Genomic DNA, 19,297 nt, shown 5'->3' with positions numbered 1-19,297 from the left:
GCCATCACTTTTTGTGATCTTCAGAAATTGTTTAACCTCTTCAAGCTTTGGTTTTATCATTTGTAAAATGGGAATAATAATTATACCTATCTCAGAGTAAATGGTTGAGTTTACATCAGATAATGCATGTAAACACTACCATAGTGCCTGGCATATATGAAATACTCAGTAAATTTTAGCTATTATTATTAACTATCTGAAGCAATCATGGAAATTGCATTTAGATATTCAACTGTAATGAGCAACTTGTTTTATTAAACTTGGATTTAATTCATTCAAGTGTGTTCCTGGTAAAGATGGTGGTGGTGATGGTTATGGTTATTAAAATTAACCAAGTAAGGGCAACTGAGGTGAATGGTGTGTGGGCTGAACTAGAGTTGCTAAGACCGTAAATGCAAAGAATATTTTTAGGTTAAAGGCCTGAAGCAGATATCCAAAGTGCATGTAAGAACTCTTTTCAAAATCCTGGCTATCTGGAAGCATCCTACTCTTGGATCCCATGTAACTACTCTCTTTTGACTAAAATGAGATGGTGTAGGCTTACTGGTTGGGGTCAGTGAGGAGAATCTCTGAAGAAATCTGTTCTTAAGCCCCTTATAACTTTTCTTACATCCTGAGTATTTTTAGGATCTTAAAGTCAGTTTAAGGTTTCTTAACTGTAATCTTGCCTTTGGCTAGCCTTGCAGAGCAGCTACTTCCAAATGATATAGTTAGCTGTATTTTCTTCCTACTAGAAATAGGGATAGCAGACTACACAGAGATATATGATTGTGTGAATAGAGGTTAGGAAAGGGGTGGTGGCAGGGGAAGGGAGTTATTAAATATGCAGCCATCAATTTATTGGCTTATTATTTTATAAAGCAAGTTTTGGTTGTTAAAAATAACTTCTATTATTTGAAAACGACAAAATGAGTTTTCTTACTCAATTTTCTGTACCCTGGGTTGGAAATTTTTAATCTAAAAAGAATGCTTTCTTATGAGAAAATATTTGTAAAACCTGAAGACATTAAGTGGTTAGAGACACTTTTTTAGTGCTTTTCATTTAAATGTATGCTAGTGAAAATCTTAAATAGACAAAGGGAAAATCTGTGGATAAAGACATTTTAAAACCTCCTTGGTGGTTTAACTAATCATATTGTATTTGTTTCCTTCCAGATTCTGTGCTATAATATAGAAATTTTGCTTCATGAAAGCTTAATACAGCTTCTTGTTTGCAAACAAACAAATACACGTAGGATGAGCCATGCACATATAATGAAAAGTGAACCGGGACTTCCCTGGTATCCCAGTGGTTAAGACTTCTCCTTCCAATGCAGGGAGTGCAGGTTCAGTCCCTGGTCAGGGAACTAAGATCCCACATGCCTCACCGGCCAAGAAACCAAAACATAAAACAGAAACAATATTGTAACAAATCCAATAAAGACTTCAAAAATGGTCCACATCAAAAAAAAATCTTAAAAAATAAATAAAAGTGAACTATGCTCCTCTTGATTATTTACCAGCCATTAATTAATATCACCCCCTCCCACACACACAGTACCACCACACACACACACACACACACACACACACACACGTTGCCTTTACATTTCCTGGCCAAATGAAGTTTTGAAGTTGTCATTTTGGAACTGATGACATTCTCTTTTTGATAAATGTTAACATTTCGGAAAGCTTTTTGTTTAATCTTTGTCCTTTATTCCCCGCCACCACCCATATCCGTGCTGCTCAAATTAATTATGTCTTTAAAAACAAAAACAACCCCCTCCAAAAAAAGTTTGAAAACTGGGCTTTATTTTGCATTGTCTATGAATGGAAATTAAATTGAGAATAAAGAAAACTCTGGTTGTTTTCCTCTGTGGTTTATTTTCTTTCCTCATTTCTTTCCCACATGTTACCTTAACAGGCGATGGGTGCTACAACAGCTAATTCAGGAAACCTCCTTGCCTTCCTTTGTGACCAAAGGAAACTTGGGAATAATTCCTGCAGAAAGGACACAGCAACTAATACGAGAAGAGATGGAGGTCTGTGGTGAAGCAGCAGGGAGATACCCAAGCAACTATAATGCCTGGTCCCATCGCATCTGGGTTTTACAGCACCTGGCCAAGCTAGATGTCAAGGTAGGGCTGTTATTCTATGTCCCTAGGCATACTTCCTGCCTGCCATTTAAATCTTCTGGTAGTATATAGTAGTTCCTTCTCAGAGGAGCTTTAAAAGAGAGAAGTAGAGGAACTAATGACCCAGTAGGCCGGAGAGGATTGTAAGAACTGATACCTCCCGAGAAACCCTGGTAATTTTTTTTAAAAAGTTTGCATTCCTCACCAGCATGGTTTTGACACTTTTTTTTTTTTTTTTTTTTTTTTTTGCCGTACGCGGGCCTCTCAGTGCTGTGGCCTCTCCTGTTGCGGAGCACAGGCTCCGGACGCGCAGGCTCAGCGGCCATGGCTCACGGGCCCAGCCGCTCCGTGGCATGTGGGATCTTCCCAGACCGGGGCACGAACCCGTGTCCCCTGCATCGGCAGGCGGACTCCCAACCACTGCGCCACCAGGGGAGCCCTTGACACTCTTAAGGCTAGTCCATTGGTAGAACAAAGCAGGTTTAAGCAGTAAGGAAGACTGAGCATAACTCATTTTGCCCTGAAACAGGAAGAGATTATTAAACCTTATGGAACTGAAATTGTTCTTTCTTGGTAGTCTTTTGTTTTGTGACTTAAAGTGCTAAATCAGCTGGCTGCCTTTTCACAATCTCCTCTGCTGGGGAGGGAACAGAGGATCTCACCCAGGTGTTCCCAAACTTGGCTGAATCTGTAAATTACCTGAGAATTCCTGTGTCCCACCCCAGGCCTACTGAATTGAAGTGAAGGTAGGATTTAGAGATCAGTATTTTTCACAGGCTCAGGGGGTTATTTGGATGCAGAGCCAGTTGAGAACTGTCACAGCCTAATCCTTTTAGTTTAGAAATGAGGAGATGGAAGTTTCCATAGAATTTTAATGGCTTGGACTTAGCCACGGTTGTATCATTTATTATTCATCAGAATGAGAGCCAGGTATCCTTGTGCTCCTTACATACTACAGCTTCTCTATTTTTTCTTCACTTCTTGTGGTATCAGTGCCTTAAGAATCTAGGGTACTCTTCTAAAAGCTTCCCAGGCTTGAGACAATTTAAAGGGGTCAGAATGTCTCATGTGGTGCTTTCAGATTAATAGCGAAGCATTCTCTAATTTTTACTCACCACCCCCTTCCTACGTCTCCCTTCAGGTCCCCTCTCCCTTCTCCCCTCTCTGTGTCCTAGCCAGAGATTCCTCCAGGATAAATAGGAGAGCCTTCACTTCTGAGGGATTTTAAGCCAACAGTCTGGAAGAGAAGCCCTTCCCTCCAGTTTACATGGCTTTGCATTTCAGGAGGGGAGGCTACCTAATGGAGTGGAAAGAGAAAAGACAGAATCACATTAACCTGAGTTCAGATTCTGGCCCTATTAGCTGTGTGTGTAAAGTAAGGCTTTAATGTTTTCATCTGTAAGATAGGGGCTCTACTGCCTGCCTCAGTGGATTACTGAGAATTACTTGGGGTAATGTGTATAAAGTACTGGGCACCTAATAGAGGCTCACTAAATTTTAGTTCCTTTCTCTGCTCCCCATAGATAGAAAACTTAGATAAAACTTGCCTACCAATTTGCTAGGTCAACTCAGTGCAATTCATTCATGAAAAAGTAGTGAAACCCTATCATTCCCAGACACTGTTGTATACACTGGGTGAGGCATAAAGACAAAAAGCTTGCTCTCAACAAATTGAAAAATCTAGTTGAAGAAACACATACCGACAGTTACAAAGCAGTGTGACGCTTGCAGGAACTGAGGGAATCTCCGGGTACAGTGGGATCACAGAAATGGCTCCTCATCCAAACTGGGCTCATTGGAAACAGCTGCCAGAGGGAGGGATGCTACACTGTGGGGGTGTCGGGAGGGATGAATTCAAGTTATCTGGTGGGTTGTGACGGATATGGAGTGCTTTAAAACCAGTCATCTCCGCTCCACGACTTGGTATCCTGTGGGAGGTGGAAAGAGGTAAGGGGAGGGTTGAGGATAAAGGAAGGCAGAGTCCAGGTAAGTTGAGAGGTCTTTGGAAACTTTCCTGCCTTTATGTGAACCTTTTAAAGTGGCATTCCCATAAATCAGAAACATGAGGCCAAGGTGAAATTCTTGGTTCCTTGAGACCATCCATTGTTGAAGATGACAACGCGTTAGTAATGTGTTGACTTATCTGCCCTGGTCCACTGCTAGCCTCACATGTTGTCAGTCTGCCCTCCTCTGCCCTTGGGGGGACTTGGCACTCTTCCTGTCACCACTGCCACTGTCTCTCACTCTCAGTGAAGTGCGCTGAATTTACAAAATCCCCTTTCTGTTCTTGTAAGCCATTGGGCCCAGCTAGGAGATCATGTACTATGCTTTGCCTGTTAGAGGAAGTAATCACAAAAGTACCAGTTGTCTAGAACAGCTTAAAAATACATATGAACTGAGTGGCATTTTTTTACTTAGAAAACTGAAAATGATTTTTTAAAGTGCTGATATTCAGCATTGATAAGGGTATAAAAACAAGCATTGTAGAAGTTGGTATAATCTTACCAAAGGGCAACATGGCAGCATTTACCAGATGTTACCCCCGCAAAATGTGTGTTATCTCTAATCTAGCAGTTCTGCTTCTAGGAGTTCATCCTAAAGAAAAAATGGGAGGTGCAGTATGATATAGTGATTAAAGGCTCCACTCAGTGGTCATACAGACGTAATTTGAATCTTGACTCTCCCACCAATTTGCTGTGTGGCCTTAAGAACGTTGCTTAGCCTCTCTAACCTTCAGTTTTCTCATCTGTAAATTGGGGATGATGATAATTCCTACCTCATCGAGGGACGTAAATTAAGTGGGAGAATCTACATAACGTGGCTATCACAAGTGCTCATACTAATTGATCAATAAACACTGGCTGTTATATTAAATATGGGAGTTTGGTATATAAAAATACCACTTATAATAGTGAAAAACTGGAAACAGCCTAATCCTCTAGTAACAAGGGATTGGTTACATTACAGTCCATCAAAAAGTGGAATATTTTATTGCTACTAGAAATTATATTCTAGAAGATTATTTAAAGAAAAATGTTCATTATAGGTTAAGGATATAAAACTAAATAAGAGATGGGCCTACTACAATTTTTTTTTATGTTATTAGCATTGAATGCTATTTAACATGTTTAGAACAGTACCTGGCGTATTGTAAGTGCTCAACAGATATTTATACACACAAACACAGTGGTGTTACAGATATATTTTCTTATATTTTCTATAAGCATGCATTTTCTAGTCAGAAAAAAAAGGTTAGAGAATAAAGAATGTTTACCAGTGCTAGGGAGTAGAATTATGAGAGGTCTTAATTTTCTATTTTTTGTTCCCTGTAATGTTTGTGTGTTTCAGTGGACATACACTGAAGTAAAATTTTAAAATAGTCTAATTTGAGGGTGGGGTGGAAGGAAACAGTCACAGTTGAACAGAGTTCATTACTACTAGCCAATTGAAAGCTGATACCATGTGTCACCTGAAAAAGCACATAGGGTCATTTCTCCAAAAAAGATATACAAATGACCAAGAAAGACATGAAAAGATGTTCAACAGCATTAACCACTGGGGAAATGCCAATCAAACCACAGTGAGATACCATTTCACACAACTAGGATGACTAAAATAAAAAAGACAATAACAAGTGTTGACAAGGATGTAGAGAAATTGGAACCCTTATACATTGGTGGTAGGAATGTGAAACAGTGCAGCCACTGGGGAAAAGTTTGGCATTTCCTCAAAAAATGAAACATAGAAACACCATGTATGACCCTACAATTCCACTGCTAGGTATATATCCAAAAATATCGAAAGCATATGTTCATACCAAAGTGTGTATGAGAATGTTCATAGCAGCATTACTCATAAAAGCCAAAAAAAAAAGTAATACCCCAAATGTCCAGTATCTGAGGAATAGACAAACAAAATATGGTATATCCATACAGTGGTCTGTTATTCAGCCATAAAAAAGGAATGAAGTTCTGATAAATACTATAACATGGTGAACCTTGAAAACAATATGCTGATTGAAAGTAGTATTCCATTTATATGACATATTCAGAATAAGCAAAGCAGATTAGTGGGTGCCAGAGGATAGGGGGAATGGGGAATTAGAGGACTCCTAATAGGAATAGGGGTTGTTTTGGAGAGGATGAAAATGTTTTGAAATTATAATCATCAGAGATAGGCAAATGAAAACCACCTCACTCCTCTCAGAGTGGCTGTCATCAAAAAGTTTATCATCAAAAATAACAAATGTCGGCAAGGATGTAGGAAAAAGGGAACCCTAGTACACTGTTGGTGGGGATGTACATTGGTGCAGACACTATGGAAAACAGTATGGAGGTTCCTCAAGGAACTAAAAATAGGGCTACCATATGATCCAGCAATCCCACTCTTATTTTTTCATAAATGCTGCTTTTCTTTTTATCATTCCATTTGAAATTCTTTAGTTTGCAGATTTAAAGAATTCACTGCTGAATTTTGTCTTAACTACTTAAAAAAGCCATTTATCATTGATGTTAAGTAAGTTTGAGACAGATAGTGAAAGTCATGAGCACTTGAAAATTCCTGTTATTCTTGCATCATGTTTTTGTAGTAAACCCTTAGAATTAAGTAGTGAACAAAACAGACATGGTCTCTGCCCTGATGACACTTACAGTGAAGAAGAAATAATTACATTGAGTCTATTGTTGAACAAATAGTAAATTAGGTATAATACAGATTCATTAAATGCAAAAGAAAGTTTCCACCAAAGTGATCTCTGAATTTATATTTTTCCTTCAATATAAGCATTACTTGAAAATGAACACCCAAATGTCTATCATTATTTTAGAATCTGTCTTTTCTATGTGTGTGCCAGTCAGAATGTGATCAAAGTCTAGGGAAAGGTCCGTAAATTCTGCGGCAGTAAAAAAAAAAAAAAAAAAAAAAAATCAATTACTTTATAAAAGAAAGGGAAAATTAGAATTTACTGAGCTTCCACTAAGTGCAAGCTTCCACTAAATGACAACACTGTGTTGGGCATTATATACAAAATATTGGTAGGAATGGTGTTGTCAAAACAAGAAATGAATCAGAAGAGAAATCCAAAGCATTAATGGAGAAAGTAAAACCTTTGGCAATTCCTTATTTCACTTCCCTTTTTTCTTCCTACAAGATTCTTCTTGATGAACTATCTTCTACTAAACACTGGGCGTCCATGCATGTTTCAGACCACAGTGGATTTCACTACCGCCAGTTTTTATTAAAGTCTTTGGTTAGCCAAACTGTGACAGATGGTTCTGTATTGGAGCAAAATACGTTGAGAAGTGAGCCAGCTATAGTTCTTCCAAAAGATGAAGAAGCAGTGGCTTCAGCAGAGGAATCAAGGGTAAATCTTCCCCATCTTCTAGAAGAAGAAGTTGAATTCAGCACTGATCTTATTGATTCCTACCCAGGACATGAAACCCTTTGGTGTCATAGGTAAGAGAAAGGAAGATCTATTTCCTGCATAAAACTGTGTGTGTCCTTATGAGAGCTACAGAAGGTCTTACATCTGACTCGTGCCTACTTGGGTAAATATGGTAATCTGATTGTGGAACTTTGCTTGAGTGCTTCAGAGGAGTTTGTGTTACCATATACTCCTGCTCATGGTCATGATCAATATGAAGTTCCTCATGCAGATCTTTGCCAACGGCTCAAGGTGGTGGCGTTCATCCTTGACTGCGCCACAGAATAAGGTGTGTTACTTTCAAACTAAAGAAAGTTTCTGGACTCCCTCCTTGGAGATCCTGATACTTAGCATATCTGGGATGGAGTGCTGCCATCTGTTTTTTAAAATATAAAGAAAAAACCCTGACAGGTAAATTTGATGCACAGTCAGGGCTGAGACCATTGATTAGACCCTGAGAATAGTTAGACATTTTTATTGTTCTTCCCAACCGTGATGGCCTGCAGATTACTTTACCTTAAGTATAATCTCTTGACACTTTTTGCTTTTTTAAAGTAATATGTACTTTGGGAGTGAATCAGGATTATTAGGAAGGAGTGAAAGAGGGTTAGCAACCTCATAACTTGAGTTTTAAGAACCTTTGACTGTACTTTTCATGTTGAAATGAAATCCAGGTATGGGAACCCCCGATTGATTTATTTTGGATTATCATTTAGTTGGAGGCATCTCTGGCATTATATCTACAGATTTTACTTCAAGTTACAGGATTCTGTTTGTAGACAAAAGAGTTGCCTGTGTTAGGCAGGAGGTAGGCATTTTAAATATTTTGTATTTTTTAAGTTAAATGTGATTTGTTCCCTTTTTCCAGTCTAAATATATTTGGAAGATATATTAGAAGATGGAAGACAGTCCCCCTCTTTGGCATCTTCATAAATACAGAATTTTCTTTTTCCCTTAAAAACAAAACATTTTTATTACACATTTTTAGGAGAGAAGATAGATCTTGACTTGCATGTTTTGTTGTTACCGATTTTTTATTGCTGTTTTATATTTAGACACATTAATAGCAAGACTCAAAGAATATTAAAAATTATATTTGTGTTTGAGAGAGAGCTAGATCATTAGAACAGAAACTTTCTTTTTTTATATAAAATTAATTGGAGTTTGGAGTAGGGAGAAGAGACAGTTGGGATGACCTGTATATTACAGGAATGAATTATATTTTCTACTGATTCAGTGCCCTTAAGCAGTTTATCAGCCCTTTTAAGATTTGTCCTCTGTAAAATGGGTGTTATATGCTCCTTTGTCTGCTCCCAAATAAGCTGGGAAAATGAATAGAATTCTCTTTTAAGGGCTTAGGGTTATTAATATGAATGATGAAGTATAACAACCTAGAAACTACCTAAGGTAGTTTACCTTATTTTGTACAGAGATGTACACCCCTTTGAGTCACAAATTTTGGAAATTAGGCACATGGATCTTCATTTTTAACAAATAACTCCAGATGATTCTAAGGGCAGGAGAACTCTCCTTAGAGGAAGAACAGGAACTGTGTCTTTTAACATACTTTTCTCAGAGCCCAGCACATCCCTACTGCATGTCGGTGTTTAATAAGACTATAGTGCTGGATTTAGGGGAGAATTCAGAGGGTTTCTAAGATAATAAGTCCAACCACAGCAGTTCTGTTCTTATTAAATAAAGTATTGGATAGAGGCCATACACTAAGCCTCTAGAGGAGCTAATATTTAATTCTCTTGTTTCTGAAAATCACTTGTCTTTTAGGATATCAATGAGGTTAATTTTTGGTTTTGTTTTATATTTTAACTTATAGCAGAGATTGAGCTAAGACCCATTTCTAGTTTCATATTATAGTAACAGGTGTAACAACACCAAGTGATTGTCATCATCTCAGTCCATTTTTTTTAAACACCTTCGGGGTAGTATTCTTTCTCACAAACCAGTAATCTGGGTTTGTGAGGCTCTGTCCAAATACCCAGAGACTACATCTTAACTATTCTTCCTCCTTCCCCCAGATAGCTCTGGGTTACAAAGGGGGCACTGAACTGAGTACTGTATGTTTTAAGATTATCGACTTTTTTGTCTTTTCTGAAAAGCTTGACTTTGTGATGTGATTTTTCTTTTTCTATTCTCTTCCTTACCCTCCTCTTTCACAGGCGGCATGTTTTCTACCTTCAGCATCACTTAAATGGTAGGTTTCCTCACAGCGTGGTCCAGTTGTCACCTGCAGACAACCCAGGGGGGACTTTGAGTGACTTGCACCTCATCCCAGCAGGACCGCATACATCTCAGGCAATGGAGGTGGATGGACTCAGTGACTCTAGCAAGCAAGGCTATTCCCAGGAAACCAAACGCCTGAAGCGGACCCCTGCTCCAGACTCCCTGGGCCTGGAAATGGAGCACAGGTTCATCGATCAAGTATTGTCCACCTGTCGGAACGTGGAGCAGGCCAGGTTTGCCAATGCATACAGGAAATGGCTGGTTACATTGAGTCAATGAAAGAGGTGGATTAGTCCTGCAAGGTTCCCCTTTTAGTGCAATATTGCTTTCCTTTCTTATTTACATAGTTGCATGAACTGTTTGCTATTATTGTCTAACAATATGTGCTTCATCTTTAGGTTAAAAGTCCATAGTAAATCTTTAATTTTATTTATTTTGTTAAGAACTGGCATTCCTTTGGGGATAAAATAATTGTGTAGTTCCTTCCTGCTGAACAGTGAGTCTTAATTTTTTTCTTTTAAACTTCTCATCCTTTATATTCCTGTACTTGAGGCTTTTCTCATTTGGTTCTCCAGATTGGTTCACACACACCTCAACCCACCTCAGTGTGGTTGCTGCATAGGCTAGTTTTTTTTTTTTTTAAATTAAAAATGTATGTTGTAGTTTAGCTTAAGAACAATACAAATTCAAAATTACTTGATCTAATTGTTGTTTTGAGAATCAAATGGCCAGATGGATGGATGTGTGAAAATACACACCATTTCTCTTTCTCTAGTATGTTCTACTCAAGTCATAGACCAACATAACCAAAGTCAGAAGTATTGGAATTTATATGAACAACATGCTTCCAATATAGTCCATTTTAAAAATGGTTATTTTTAAAAAAAATAATTTTAAGAGTTTATGTAATTGTAGTAGAAAATTATTTTTACTACTAGCTTTGATAGGTTGTTTTTACCTCAATTAAAATCAATTTTAAAAAAACCTAGAATGCTGTTTTTAGTTATTACTACTTACTTTCCTCCAGATTCACCATGAAAAATGGGAAGCTTATGCATAGAAATGTGTCCATTAAAAATCTTCCTTTTTAAAATTTAAGTTATTAAGGATACACTGGATAAACTGTAAAGTTTTTGTGAAGTGATTATTAGAAGTTTACTGGCAAAAGCCAGGGGGGATGAATAGTTTTGAAGGTTAGTTCTTCAGTCTTTATTTTAAAAAATAAAACAGTTTAAAAACTTTGATACTAAATTTATCAGGGACAACGTACCAAAGTATCCACCTTTTAGCTGTATCTTATCTTTTCAATAATAAGGGCTGGGTTTTTTAGGTAGGTGAGGCAGGTGTGGGGAAAGTTCCAGGTAATGTCTAATGTCTTAATATGAAAGAATGCTTTGCATTTCTTCTTTCCACACACCTTTCTCTTTATTTTCCCATTCGATTTTTTTGTCATCTCCACTTTTGTATATTTTTCCTTATCTGTTGTATTTCATGGATGTGTACTAAACATAATCTCCTCTCTGTTTCCAGTTAATTCCATACCCCATTAAACACACGCACACATACACACACACACAATATGAATATGAACTGCCCCTCTAAAAGTTCCCCTAATGATGGAAGTTGTCTATTATCTTGTGTGTGTTTGAAATGTAATAGTGGCAGAAACAAGTGTGACCACTATGCTTTGCCTGTTTTCCTCTTTATTTGCTAGGTCACCTGTAGGGTGAGAAGACAGATGTAGGGAAAAGCAGACCTCTCCTATACCACTGTTACGGAGACTCTGGACTTGAGTGAGGAGCATTTCTTTAAGGGAAAAGAATAGGTCCTTTACTTGTATGTCATGATTTTGTTGAGTGGCAAACTGTCAAGTGAGACTTAAGAACACCAAAAAAATTGTCTAGACTGGTCCTTGTAGACAGAAGCTGCCTGTCCTTCTCTCTTAGGGCAAAATTTACCCTTTTTTAGCTTTTTATAGTATTTAGGTGAGAAAATGATTGGCATTATGAGCATAAATCTATGACCCTTTGTGTACAAAGCATATTTTGATTCAAATACCTCAAGGTCTACCTAGACTTCTATGGATAAAACTATTAATTTATGATTTTTAGCACCTGTGGGGCTTGGGGGGCAGACTACACACAGATGACATGGAAGATTTAGCACATTCCACTAATATATGTTGCCAAATTCTGGCCTCACTCAGTATTACCATTCTTCCAAGCATCATTTTAAGTATCATCATTTTAAGTATTAAGTAGTAGGGCTTCTTATGCTTTGATGTGAGAGTGTTGAGACATGAATACAGACAATCCTCTGTGAAACATCAGCTAAATTTGATAATGCTCCACATCTTTTTATACCTTCCACAGAGTCTCTTGCCCTTCTTTGATGTTAACTGCCTTCATGTGTTTTAAGTCTCTTAACCCACCCTTACATGAAGCCATGCAGTCCTTTAATATATCTTGGTCTCCTGTCTTCCTAATAGCTTTAAGTAGGGAGTAAAAATACAAATATCCAAAGGATACTGTTTATATCTGACTTTTGTGTGCTGCTTTATTTCTAAAATTTGCAGTTTTCAAGTGTTCATTCACTGAAAAACCTAGTATTGCCCTGGATGGTTGTATTTTTTCCCTAAATGGTTCACATCTAAACTCACTAGCTGTAGCATGATATTATCTCTTGGAATGAATGAGCTCATGCAGTGGAAAGGATGTGTCTATTTTTAGGGACTCATTAGTCTTCACTTATTTTTCTATAAATATGTCATTGTTAAAGGAAAAGATGATTTAGATTGACACAAATGTCATCCATCTTTCACTGGAAGAATTGTAGGCCATCCTGTGGATCAAGAATACTACTGACAAGCAAAAAAGCAATAAGATCTGTAAATATCTCTACCACTACCCCTCCCCAACCTGACTTTTTTTTTTTTTTTTAAGTGTACCTATTTTGGTAACATGGTGTTCCCAGATTCTGTGTGCCTTGCACATTGTAAGGACTCATTAAATATTTATTAAATTTATGAATGATTTAACTGAAGATGAGAAAGGTCAATCATGAGTGATACATAGAGTGAGTTATGATTGAGAAATTGATGGAATAGAGCAATGGATTGTGAATGAATGATGTACTCTGCCTTCATGATACTTAGGGGGAGCTATTGCATATAGAATAAGTTAATATAGATTTTTTTCCTGCATTAAACTACTTTGTTTATGCTTGTTAAATCCCAGCCAAGAAATGCAGCTGTATAATATCAATTAACTGTACTATAATGTATATTAAAAATTCATAGAAAAATGAAGAACATTTGCAAGAACACTACTTTCTATTCACTTATGATGTTGGAGGACAGATCTTGCCAATAGAGCCATAGCCACTCTTGGAGTATCTGAGGAAACTGATTTCAAAGACGTGTTGATCTGTATCTGTGCATGAATAGTCATTTTAGACTCAAAACCCTTTCTTTTCTAGGTTTTAGCATTTTATTACCTCTTTGAAAACTCTGGGCCCAGACTTTTGAGTCATAGCTCTTATTCCTATGGTACAATTCTAATTTAAATTAAAGGCTTCATTATTTATCGGATTAAATATACAGGAGGTCACTCAAAGCCACTTAAGTCTTCAGATAAGGGCTTATGTAACACAAGATGTGCAAACAAAAGTTCTTGGATTTTCATGTGGCATTTTGTAGGAAAGCATATATGGTGGTAGGCTGTGTCATTTAGATATATTCAGGTCATGTGAATTCATGCTTGTTTAGACACATACCTACATGTGTGTAAAAACTTTTAATATTTTTGAGAACAAATTGTCAGCCTAGTATTTTTCTCTTAATAGCACAAGATGGTATCTGACATGAGGGCTAAATATAATTTAGGAATGCAACTACCACTTGCTATGCAGCAATCTCATTTCTACCTTAGTTCCCCTGTATTAGAGAAGATGCTAAATATTTAGTTTATCAAAGGAAGTAAGAAACACTTTTGTTTTTGCAAAAAGCTTTTGTGAGCTTAGTTATTTTGTTACTAGAAAATTATATTTTAAAACTTTAAAATATCTAAAGTATGCTAGAAAATTTGAGCAGCATTGTAACAACTGAACTTTTTGTCTTCTAAGTAAATTTCTCAAATAGAACTGTGCAAACCCTAGCACTTTACGTGCTGCCGCCTCCCTGTACTTGAGTATACTCTGTAATGTGCTCCTTTTTATTAGAGAAGTTCATGGAGGCACAGGAAAGCATAGGCAAATTCAGTGTTATAAAGGCAGTGAGCAGGAAAAATCAACCCTGAGAATTCTCCTTACCATCACACAGTGTCTTTTAAAAAATAACTGTATATACTGTGTTCATTCGAGTGCCTTTCTTTTTGGGGGAGCAAGATTATATTTAAGTCTAACATTTAGGTAGAAAACAAAGGATGAAAATTTTATTAAACAGTTGATTGACTCATTATTTTATTTATTCCACTTGCTAGGCATGGCCCAATGGAATATTTTATCCTTAAGTGAGTTACTGATAAGAGCAGGAAGGATGCTTTGGTTTGCATGTCATTAGTTATCATTTTTAAGCACCCTACCAGGAAGAATTAGTTCTTTCTCAGTGACAACTGATGTTTTTGGGGTTGGAGGCCTCACATTTAGAGGACGGCATATGCATAAAGATCAGCCAAAAACCCTGTGCAGCCCATGTTTAAAGGGAAACAGTGGCCCTCTGCCCTAAAAGAAGCGCCATACAGTTGTCCTAAATGAATCCTTTGCCTCATCTTAAGGACTTTTAAGAACCCCATCCCAAATTTAGTCCTACGTAAGATAGTTGAGTGGGGGGAAAAATGGAACCTTAATCTTTTCAAATATTGGAGGAAAAGAGGCAAATACTGAGATGAAATTTAAAATGTGGCTTTTTATGTATTTGGGTATGGAGAGGGGAGGGATAGGAGTTCCATATTTCCAGATAGCCAATAATTGTTAATTGTAATTTCATTAAAATATATAGCTTGAGATGCCAAAGTGCTTTTCGGAGAACTGTCGAATAATGTATTCCTAACGGACAGCAATAGGTCATGTTCATAGTGGAAACAGAAAACTGTTGTGTCAGTTGTGGATCTGGGGGGTAGGGACTTCAGGCTCCCAACTTTGACTTCTGTATTCTCACTAGGCCATGTTAACACTGTAAAACCAACCCTTTACTTAAAAAAAGAAAAAAAAAAATAGAGAGCAGCAGCTTACTCTGCTGATGAAATCTTGTGCTTCCAAGAATATTACCTATATATAGCTTGTGCTTTCTGGACAATAATATGGTCCACAAAGCTAACCCTGGCATTTCTTTTTATTAATCTGTTATTATTTCTCAGGGTGTAGGAGATTTAGTAAATTTAGGATAAAATTTTATATTCAGTGGCCAAAAAAAGGCAAAAATATGCTAAGTATATTACTAGCTCTTAAAATTTTAGTATAGATAGTATTTTTTATAAACTACTACCAGTGCAGTAGCTCTCTGACTGCCTCATTGTTCGTCTCACTGCTTCAATCCCTGTGGTTCTATTATGAATGTTCTCTTACACGTGTCTTCTACGGAAATGGCTTCTGTATTGCATTATTTTCCATGTTTTGCAGAGGTAGGAGTGCTTTAGTTGACATCAATCTCAGTTTTTAGAAATTCTATTGAGAAAGTGATTACTGTTGGTTTTCAAACTGACAACTCTTTTGCTTCTTAAAACTTCAGTTTCCCTGAAAGAGTGCTTTGTGTCAGATCTAGTACACGTTCCGTATGTTGCATAAAGCCTTGCACCTTATAGGAATTCAACAGGTCAGAATTGTTAAAGGCTAGAAAGTTGAAACTAGCTTATTTATCTCTGTCTTATCATCGTTGTCCACATTCTTAACTTCAGGAGAAATACAGTATTGTGCTGAAGATACATAATCAGGTTCAAACATACAAGGCAAAGATATACAGCTGTACAGCATTGTAAGTGCAATTTAGATACTTTTAAGGCATACATATGTGTGTGTATTCACATATATGTATATATATTTAAATGAGATTTGGAATTTCAACTTATATACTGGTTTTACAAAGAATTTTATCCAAAGGACTTTTATTTTCATACTTGCTTGAAGTGCTTCTGTTTAAAGGCAGTTTTCTTTATTAGACCAGCCCCCTCAAGCAAAGTTGGAAACCTAACACAAGTGCCCATTTGCTTGAATTAACCAGATGTTGCTGTAAACTGTTTATAGTAAGTCTTCGGTTGCTTGCGAACCATGACATTTTGACTTTTCTTCCATACCTTTAGGGCATCAGCCTTAATTTAAAGTATGGCAGTCACTTTCCTCAAAGTACTATGCAGCATACTTCAAATGTTTATTTATCTTTATAAAGTGATCAGTAATAAATTTGAGGTTTTTCAGTGTCATAGGGATGAACAATTTCACATGTCCAGTTATTGACTCATACAGCATTCTGTTAGAAATGCTAATATGTTATCCTCCCTCACAAATGTCATTTTGCATTTGGAGCAGATATTTTTTTTCTTGTTGGTTGAAGAATGAGTATAGGCTGAATGCAATCATAGTAGGTGCTTAATAAATATTTAGTTCATTATTAATCTAACATCAAAGTAACAGCTTTCAGAAAGGAGACTGTTGTCATCTTTTCATTGAGGAGTATATTTTTAGAGTAATATATGTTTGAAACTGAAAAATTTTCTCATTTGACATGAATTATTAGGCTTATTTAGGTTGGAGTTAGTAACGTGTAATAAAAATGCTGTTTATGTAGAAATGGTCTGAAGACAGGAGATGTGAAAAGTTTAAGTAGTATCTCTTTGTGCAAGGCACATTCATAAATGTGATTAAATGTCTTAATAGGCTGCTGAACTCTAGAGAGAACTGCTGTAGTCTTCTGCAATCATTGGTATATCTAGTATTATCTAGTATAGGTACTGTTTATTTCTCCCTAAATCTTGGTTACTTTCCAGTGTCTTAAAAGTAGTCATGGGCTTCCCTGGTGGCGCAGTGGTTGAGAGTCCGCCTGCCGATGCAGGGGACACGGGTTCGTGCCCGGGTCTGGGAAGATCCCATATGCCGCGGAGCGGCTGGGCCCGTGAGCCATGGCCGCTGAGCCTGCACGTCCAGAGCCTGTGCTCCGCAAAGGGAGAGGCCACAACAGTGAGAGGCCCGCATACCGGGGGGGGGAAAAAAAAAGTAGTCATGGTAAGGTATGAAGTTATATTAAATAACTTCTACTTGTTTTTTGAGAACATGTTCAAAATGAAGGAGAAATTTTTATGAATAATATAGTCGTTTCAGAGTCTATTAATTTGTGGCTTTCAGAGCATTTTTGACAGACTTTACCTAATGCAAACAGATTTAAACAGTTTAAAAACAAGCATTCCAACCTGAGCTGTGAGAAGCAGCGTGTGCAGCACAAGCGTATTTAGGCATTGCCTCCTGGCGAGGTTCTTGATGCATGGCTATGACGCTGGCTTCTGACTGAGGTCACCACTGTTGGTATTGTATTTTGGTGCTTGTTGTTCCTAGGAAAATAATGGAGTATGTACTAGGTTAACTTGTTTTTTGAGTTGGACAAAATAAAAGATGAGGTATTATGAATATACCAAATATTTATATCCTCTACTACAAAAAAACTAAAAAAGGAGGAGGGGAAGAAAATGATAAAAGAGCAATGATCTTTTTTTTTTAATAGCTTCTAAAAACCTTTTTTTCAATCCACGTCTCTTGGACACTAGGTAGTTGCTTACTTTAACACTGAGAGACTTTAAGGGATAGTTCTTAGCTACTATATTCTGCTATTAGAATCCGTTATGTGTGTTAATTTACATTGCTTGAAGATTCTCCAGAAAATGGAGCATTTAAGTAGGTTGCAATCAGTGTTGTTTTAAGATTTTCTTTTAGGTTATGGTTAAATGGACAAGTTACATGTATGATCTGTGGTGCAAGGTCAGATCCTGGGCATTAAAGATAAGTTTGGCTAACTTATTTTACTGAAGATACTAATTGTCTTCACTATTAAACTATTTTCCCCCAATATAACAGTCTGCATTGAATTTCCTTTAGCTCTAACCATATTCTAGTTGACGTTTTTTAAGGATTAAATATTTTGTGAATTCTTTTTACACTTAAAATGTGTAATTGCAGAGGCATAAAAATAAATTTTGCAATAACGTACATACAGAGTGTGTTTACGGTGTTCTGAGAGTTAGTACTCCAGAGCTCTTTAAATGTGATGCTAAGTGCTAAGGCTGATGTAATGACTATAGACATCTGTATCAGTGCTATCCAGTAGAAATAAATGTGAGCCACATATGTAATTTAAAATTCTCTAGTAGCCACATTAAAAAAAGAAACACATAAAATTAATATTTTAATTAACCCAATATATTAAAAATGTTATCTTTTAGGTATGTAATCAATATACAAAATAGAGGTGTTTTACCTTCTTTTTTCTCCATAGTAAGTCCTCAAAATTCAGCGTGTATTTTGCACTCATGTGCATCTCAGTTCTGACTAGCTACATTTTAAATACTCAAAAAGCCACTTGTGGATGAGGGCTGCTATACTGGACAGTGTAGATTCATAGAATACAAAGTATGGCTTTACTTTAAATTGGAGGTGGTGAGGTAGGCATGAAATTATGGTACTTTAAAAATTATTTAGTATACTTAGAAAAGCATCGAACAGAATTGTCCACTCGTTTTTTTGTCTTCATTTAAAATTTTCTCTAGAAGTAGGGTCAACCAGTTTCAATTTGCCAAGCATTATTTAAGAAGGAAGGATTTCTGTGCATGTAAAATACCACGATATGCTGATTATAACAACATATTATTAACAACACATTTTTCAATGTGTTCACTAAATTCTGTCCTGTTTCTTCAAAATAATAGCTTAAATTGCATGTTAATTATATATCTGTACCTATTTTGTTTTTATATTATTGTTATAATACAATAATATGTATTAACAAACAGCCCTCGGATTCTAATCTGCCTATGCAGCTGTCCTCCAGTACTTACTGGTATACATATTAAGTTGTAATAAGTGGCAGAAAAGTAGAATGAACTTTTTTTTTCCATTATATTTGTTTTTATCATGTGACCATGTACCAAGCCAGCTATAAATTATTGTATTTCTGTAGAATATGGAAAATAGTGTTTATGTCTTGTCTTTGCTAAATGTTTGCAATTTCTAAGTAAATTTTTCATCTCCTAAAATGAGTGTTAAGTGTGATTTTATTTTTACTTGTGGTGGTGTTTTAAACTCAACTTCAGTCTCCCAATTTGTCCTGTTTAATTGCTGTGATAGTGGTAGTTGGGTGGAGGTGTGAACTGTTGTCTGTGTGAAGCCAATGATTTGATTACCTACATTTGTAAAAAGAATTTAAACATATCACTTGTGTCTAGGACATTAAAAAAAAATGCCAAAAACAAATTAGAGCGCAGTTGTCTTTAGGGTGCATTAACGATGACTAGCTGACTTGTGAAATCATCATTATGACTACATATGC

General features: G+C 36.6%; 1 protein-coding gene across 6 annotated transcripts in view; it reads left to right on the top strand.

Annotated features, from left to right (window-relative positions):
* The window catches only part of PTAR1 (protein prenyltransferase alpha subunit repeat containing 1), a 48,136-nt gene extending 29,132 nt beyond the window's left edge, over positions 1 to 19,004 (top strand). For 5 of the 6 annotated variants that reach the window (XM_073806202.1, XM_019934722.3, XM_019934724.3 and 2 more), the window contains 3 exons: positions 1,904 to 2,117; positions 7,264 to 7,568; positions 9,711 to 19,004. In XM_073806202.1, the coding sequence (XP_073662303.1) occupies positions 1,904 to 2,117; positions 7,264 to 7,568; positions 9,711 to 10,053 (862 nt within the window). In that variant the 3' untranslated portion in view covers positions 10,054 to 19,004. The remainder of the gene's footprint in view (positions 1 to 1,903; positions 2,118 to 7,263; positions 7,569 to 9,710) is intronic. The other variant, XM_073806204.1, reaches the window with a different exon arrangement.
* Positions 19,005 to 19,297: the final 293 nt, after the last annotated feature.

Source organism: Tursiops truncatus, chromosome 6 (assembly GCF_011762595.2).
Source record: "Tursiops truncatus isolate mTurTru1 chromosome 6, mTurTru1.mat.Y, whole genome shotgun sequence".
NCBI lineage: Eukaryota > Metazoa > Chordata > Mammalia > Artiodactyla > Delphinidae > Tursiops > Tursiops truncatus.
The sequence above is the reverse complement of the archived record's forward strand: the minus strand, read 5'-3'. Positions and strand labels throughout refer to the sequence as shown.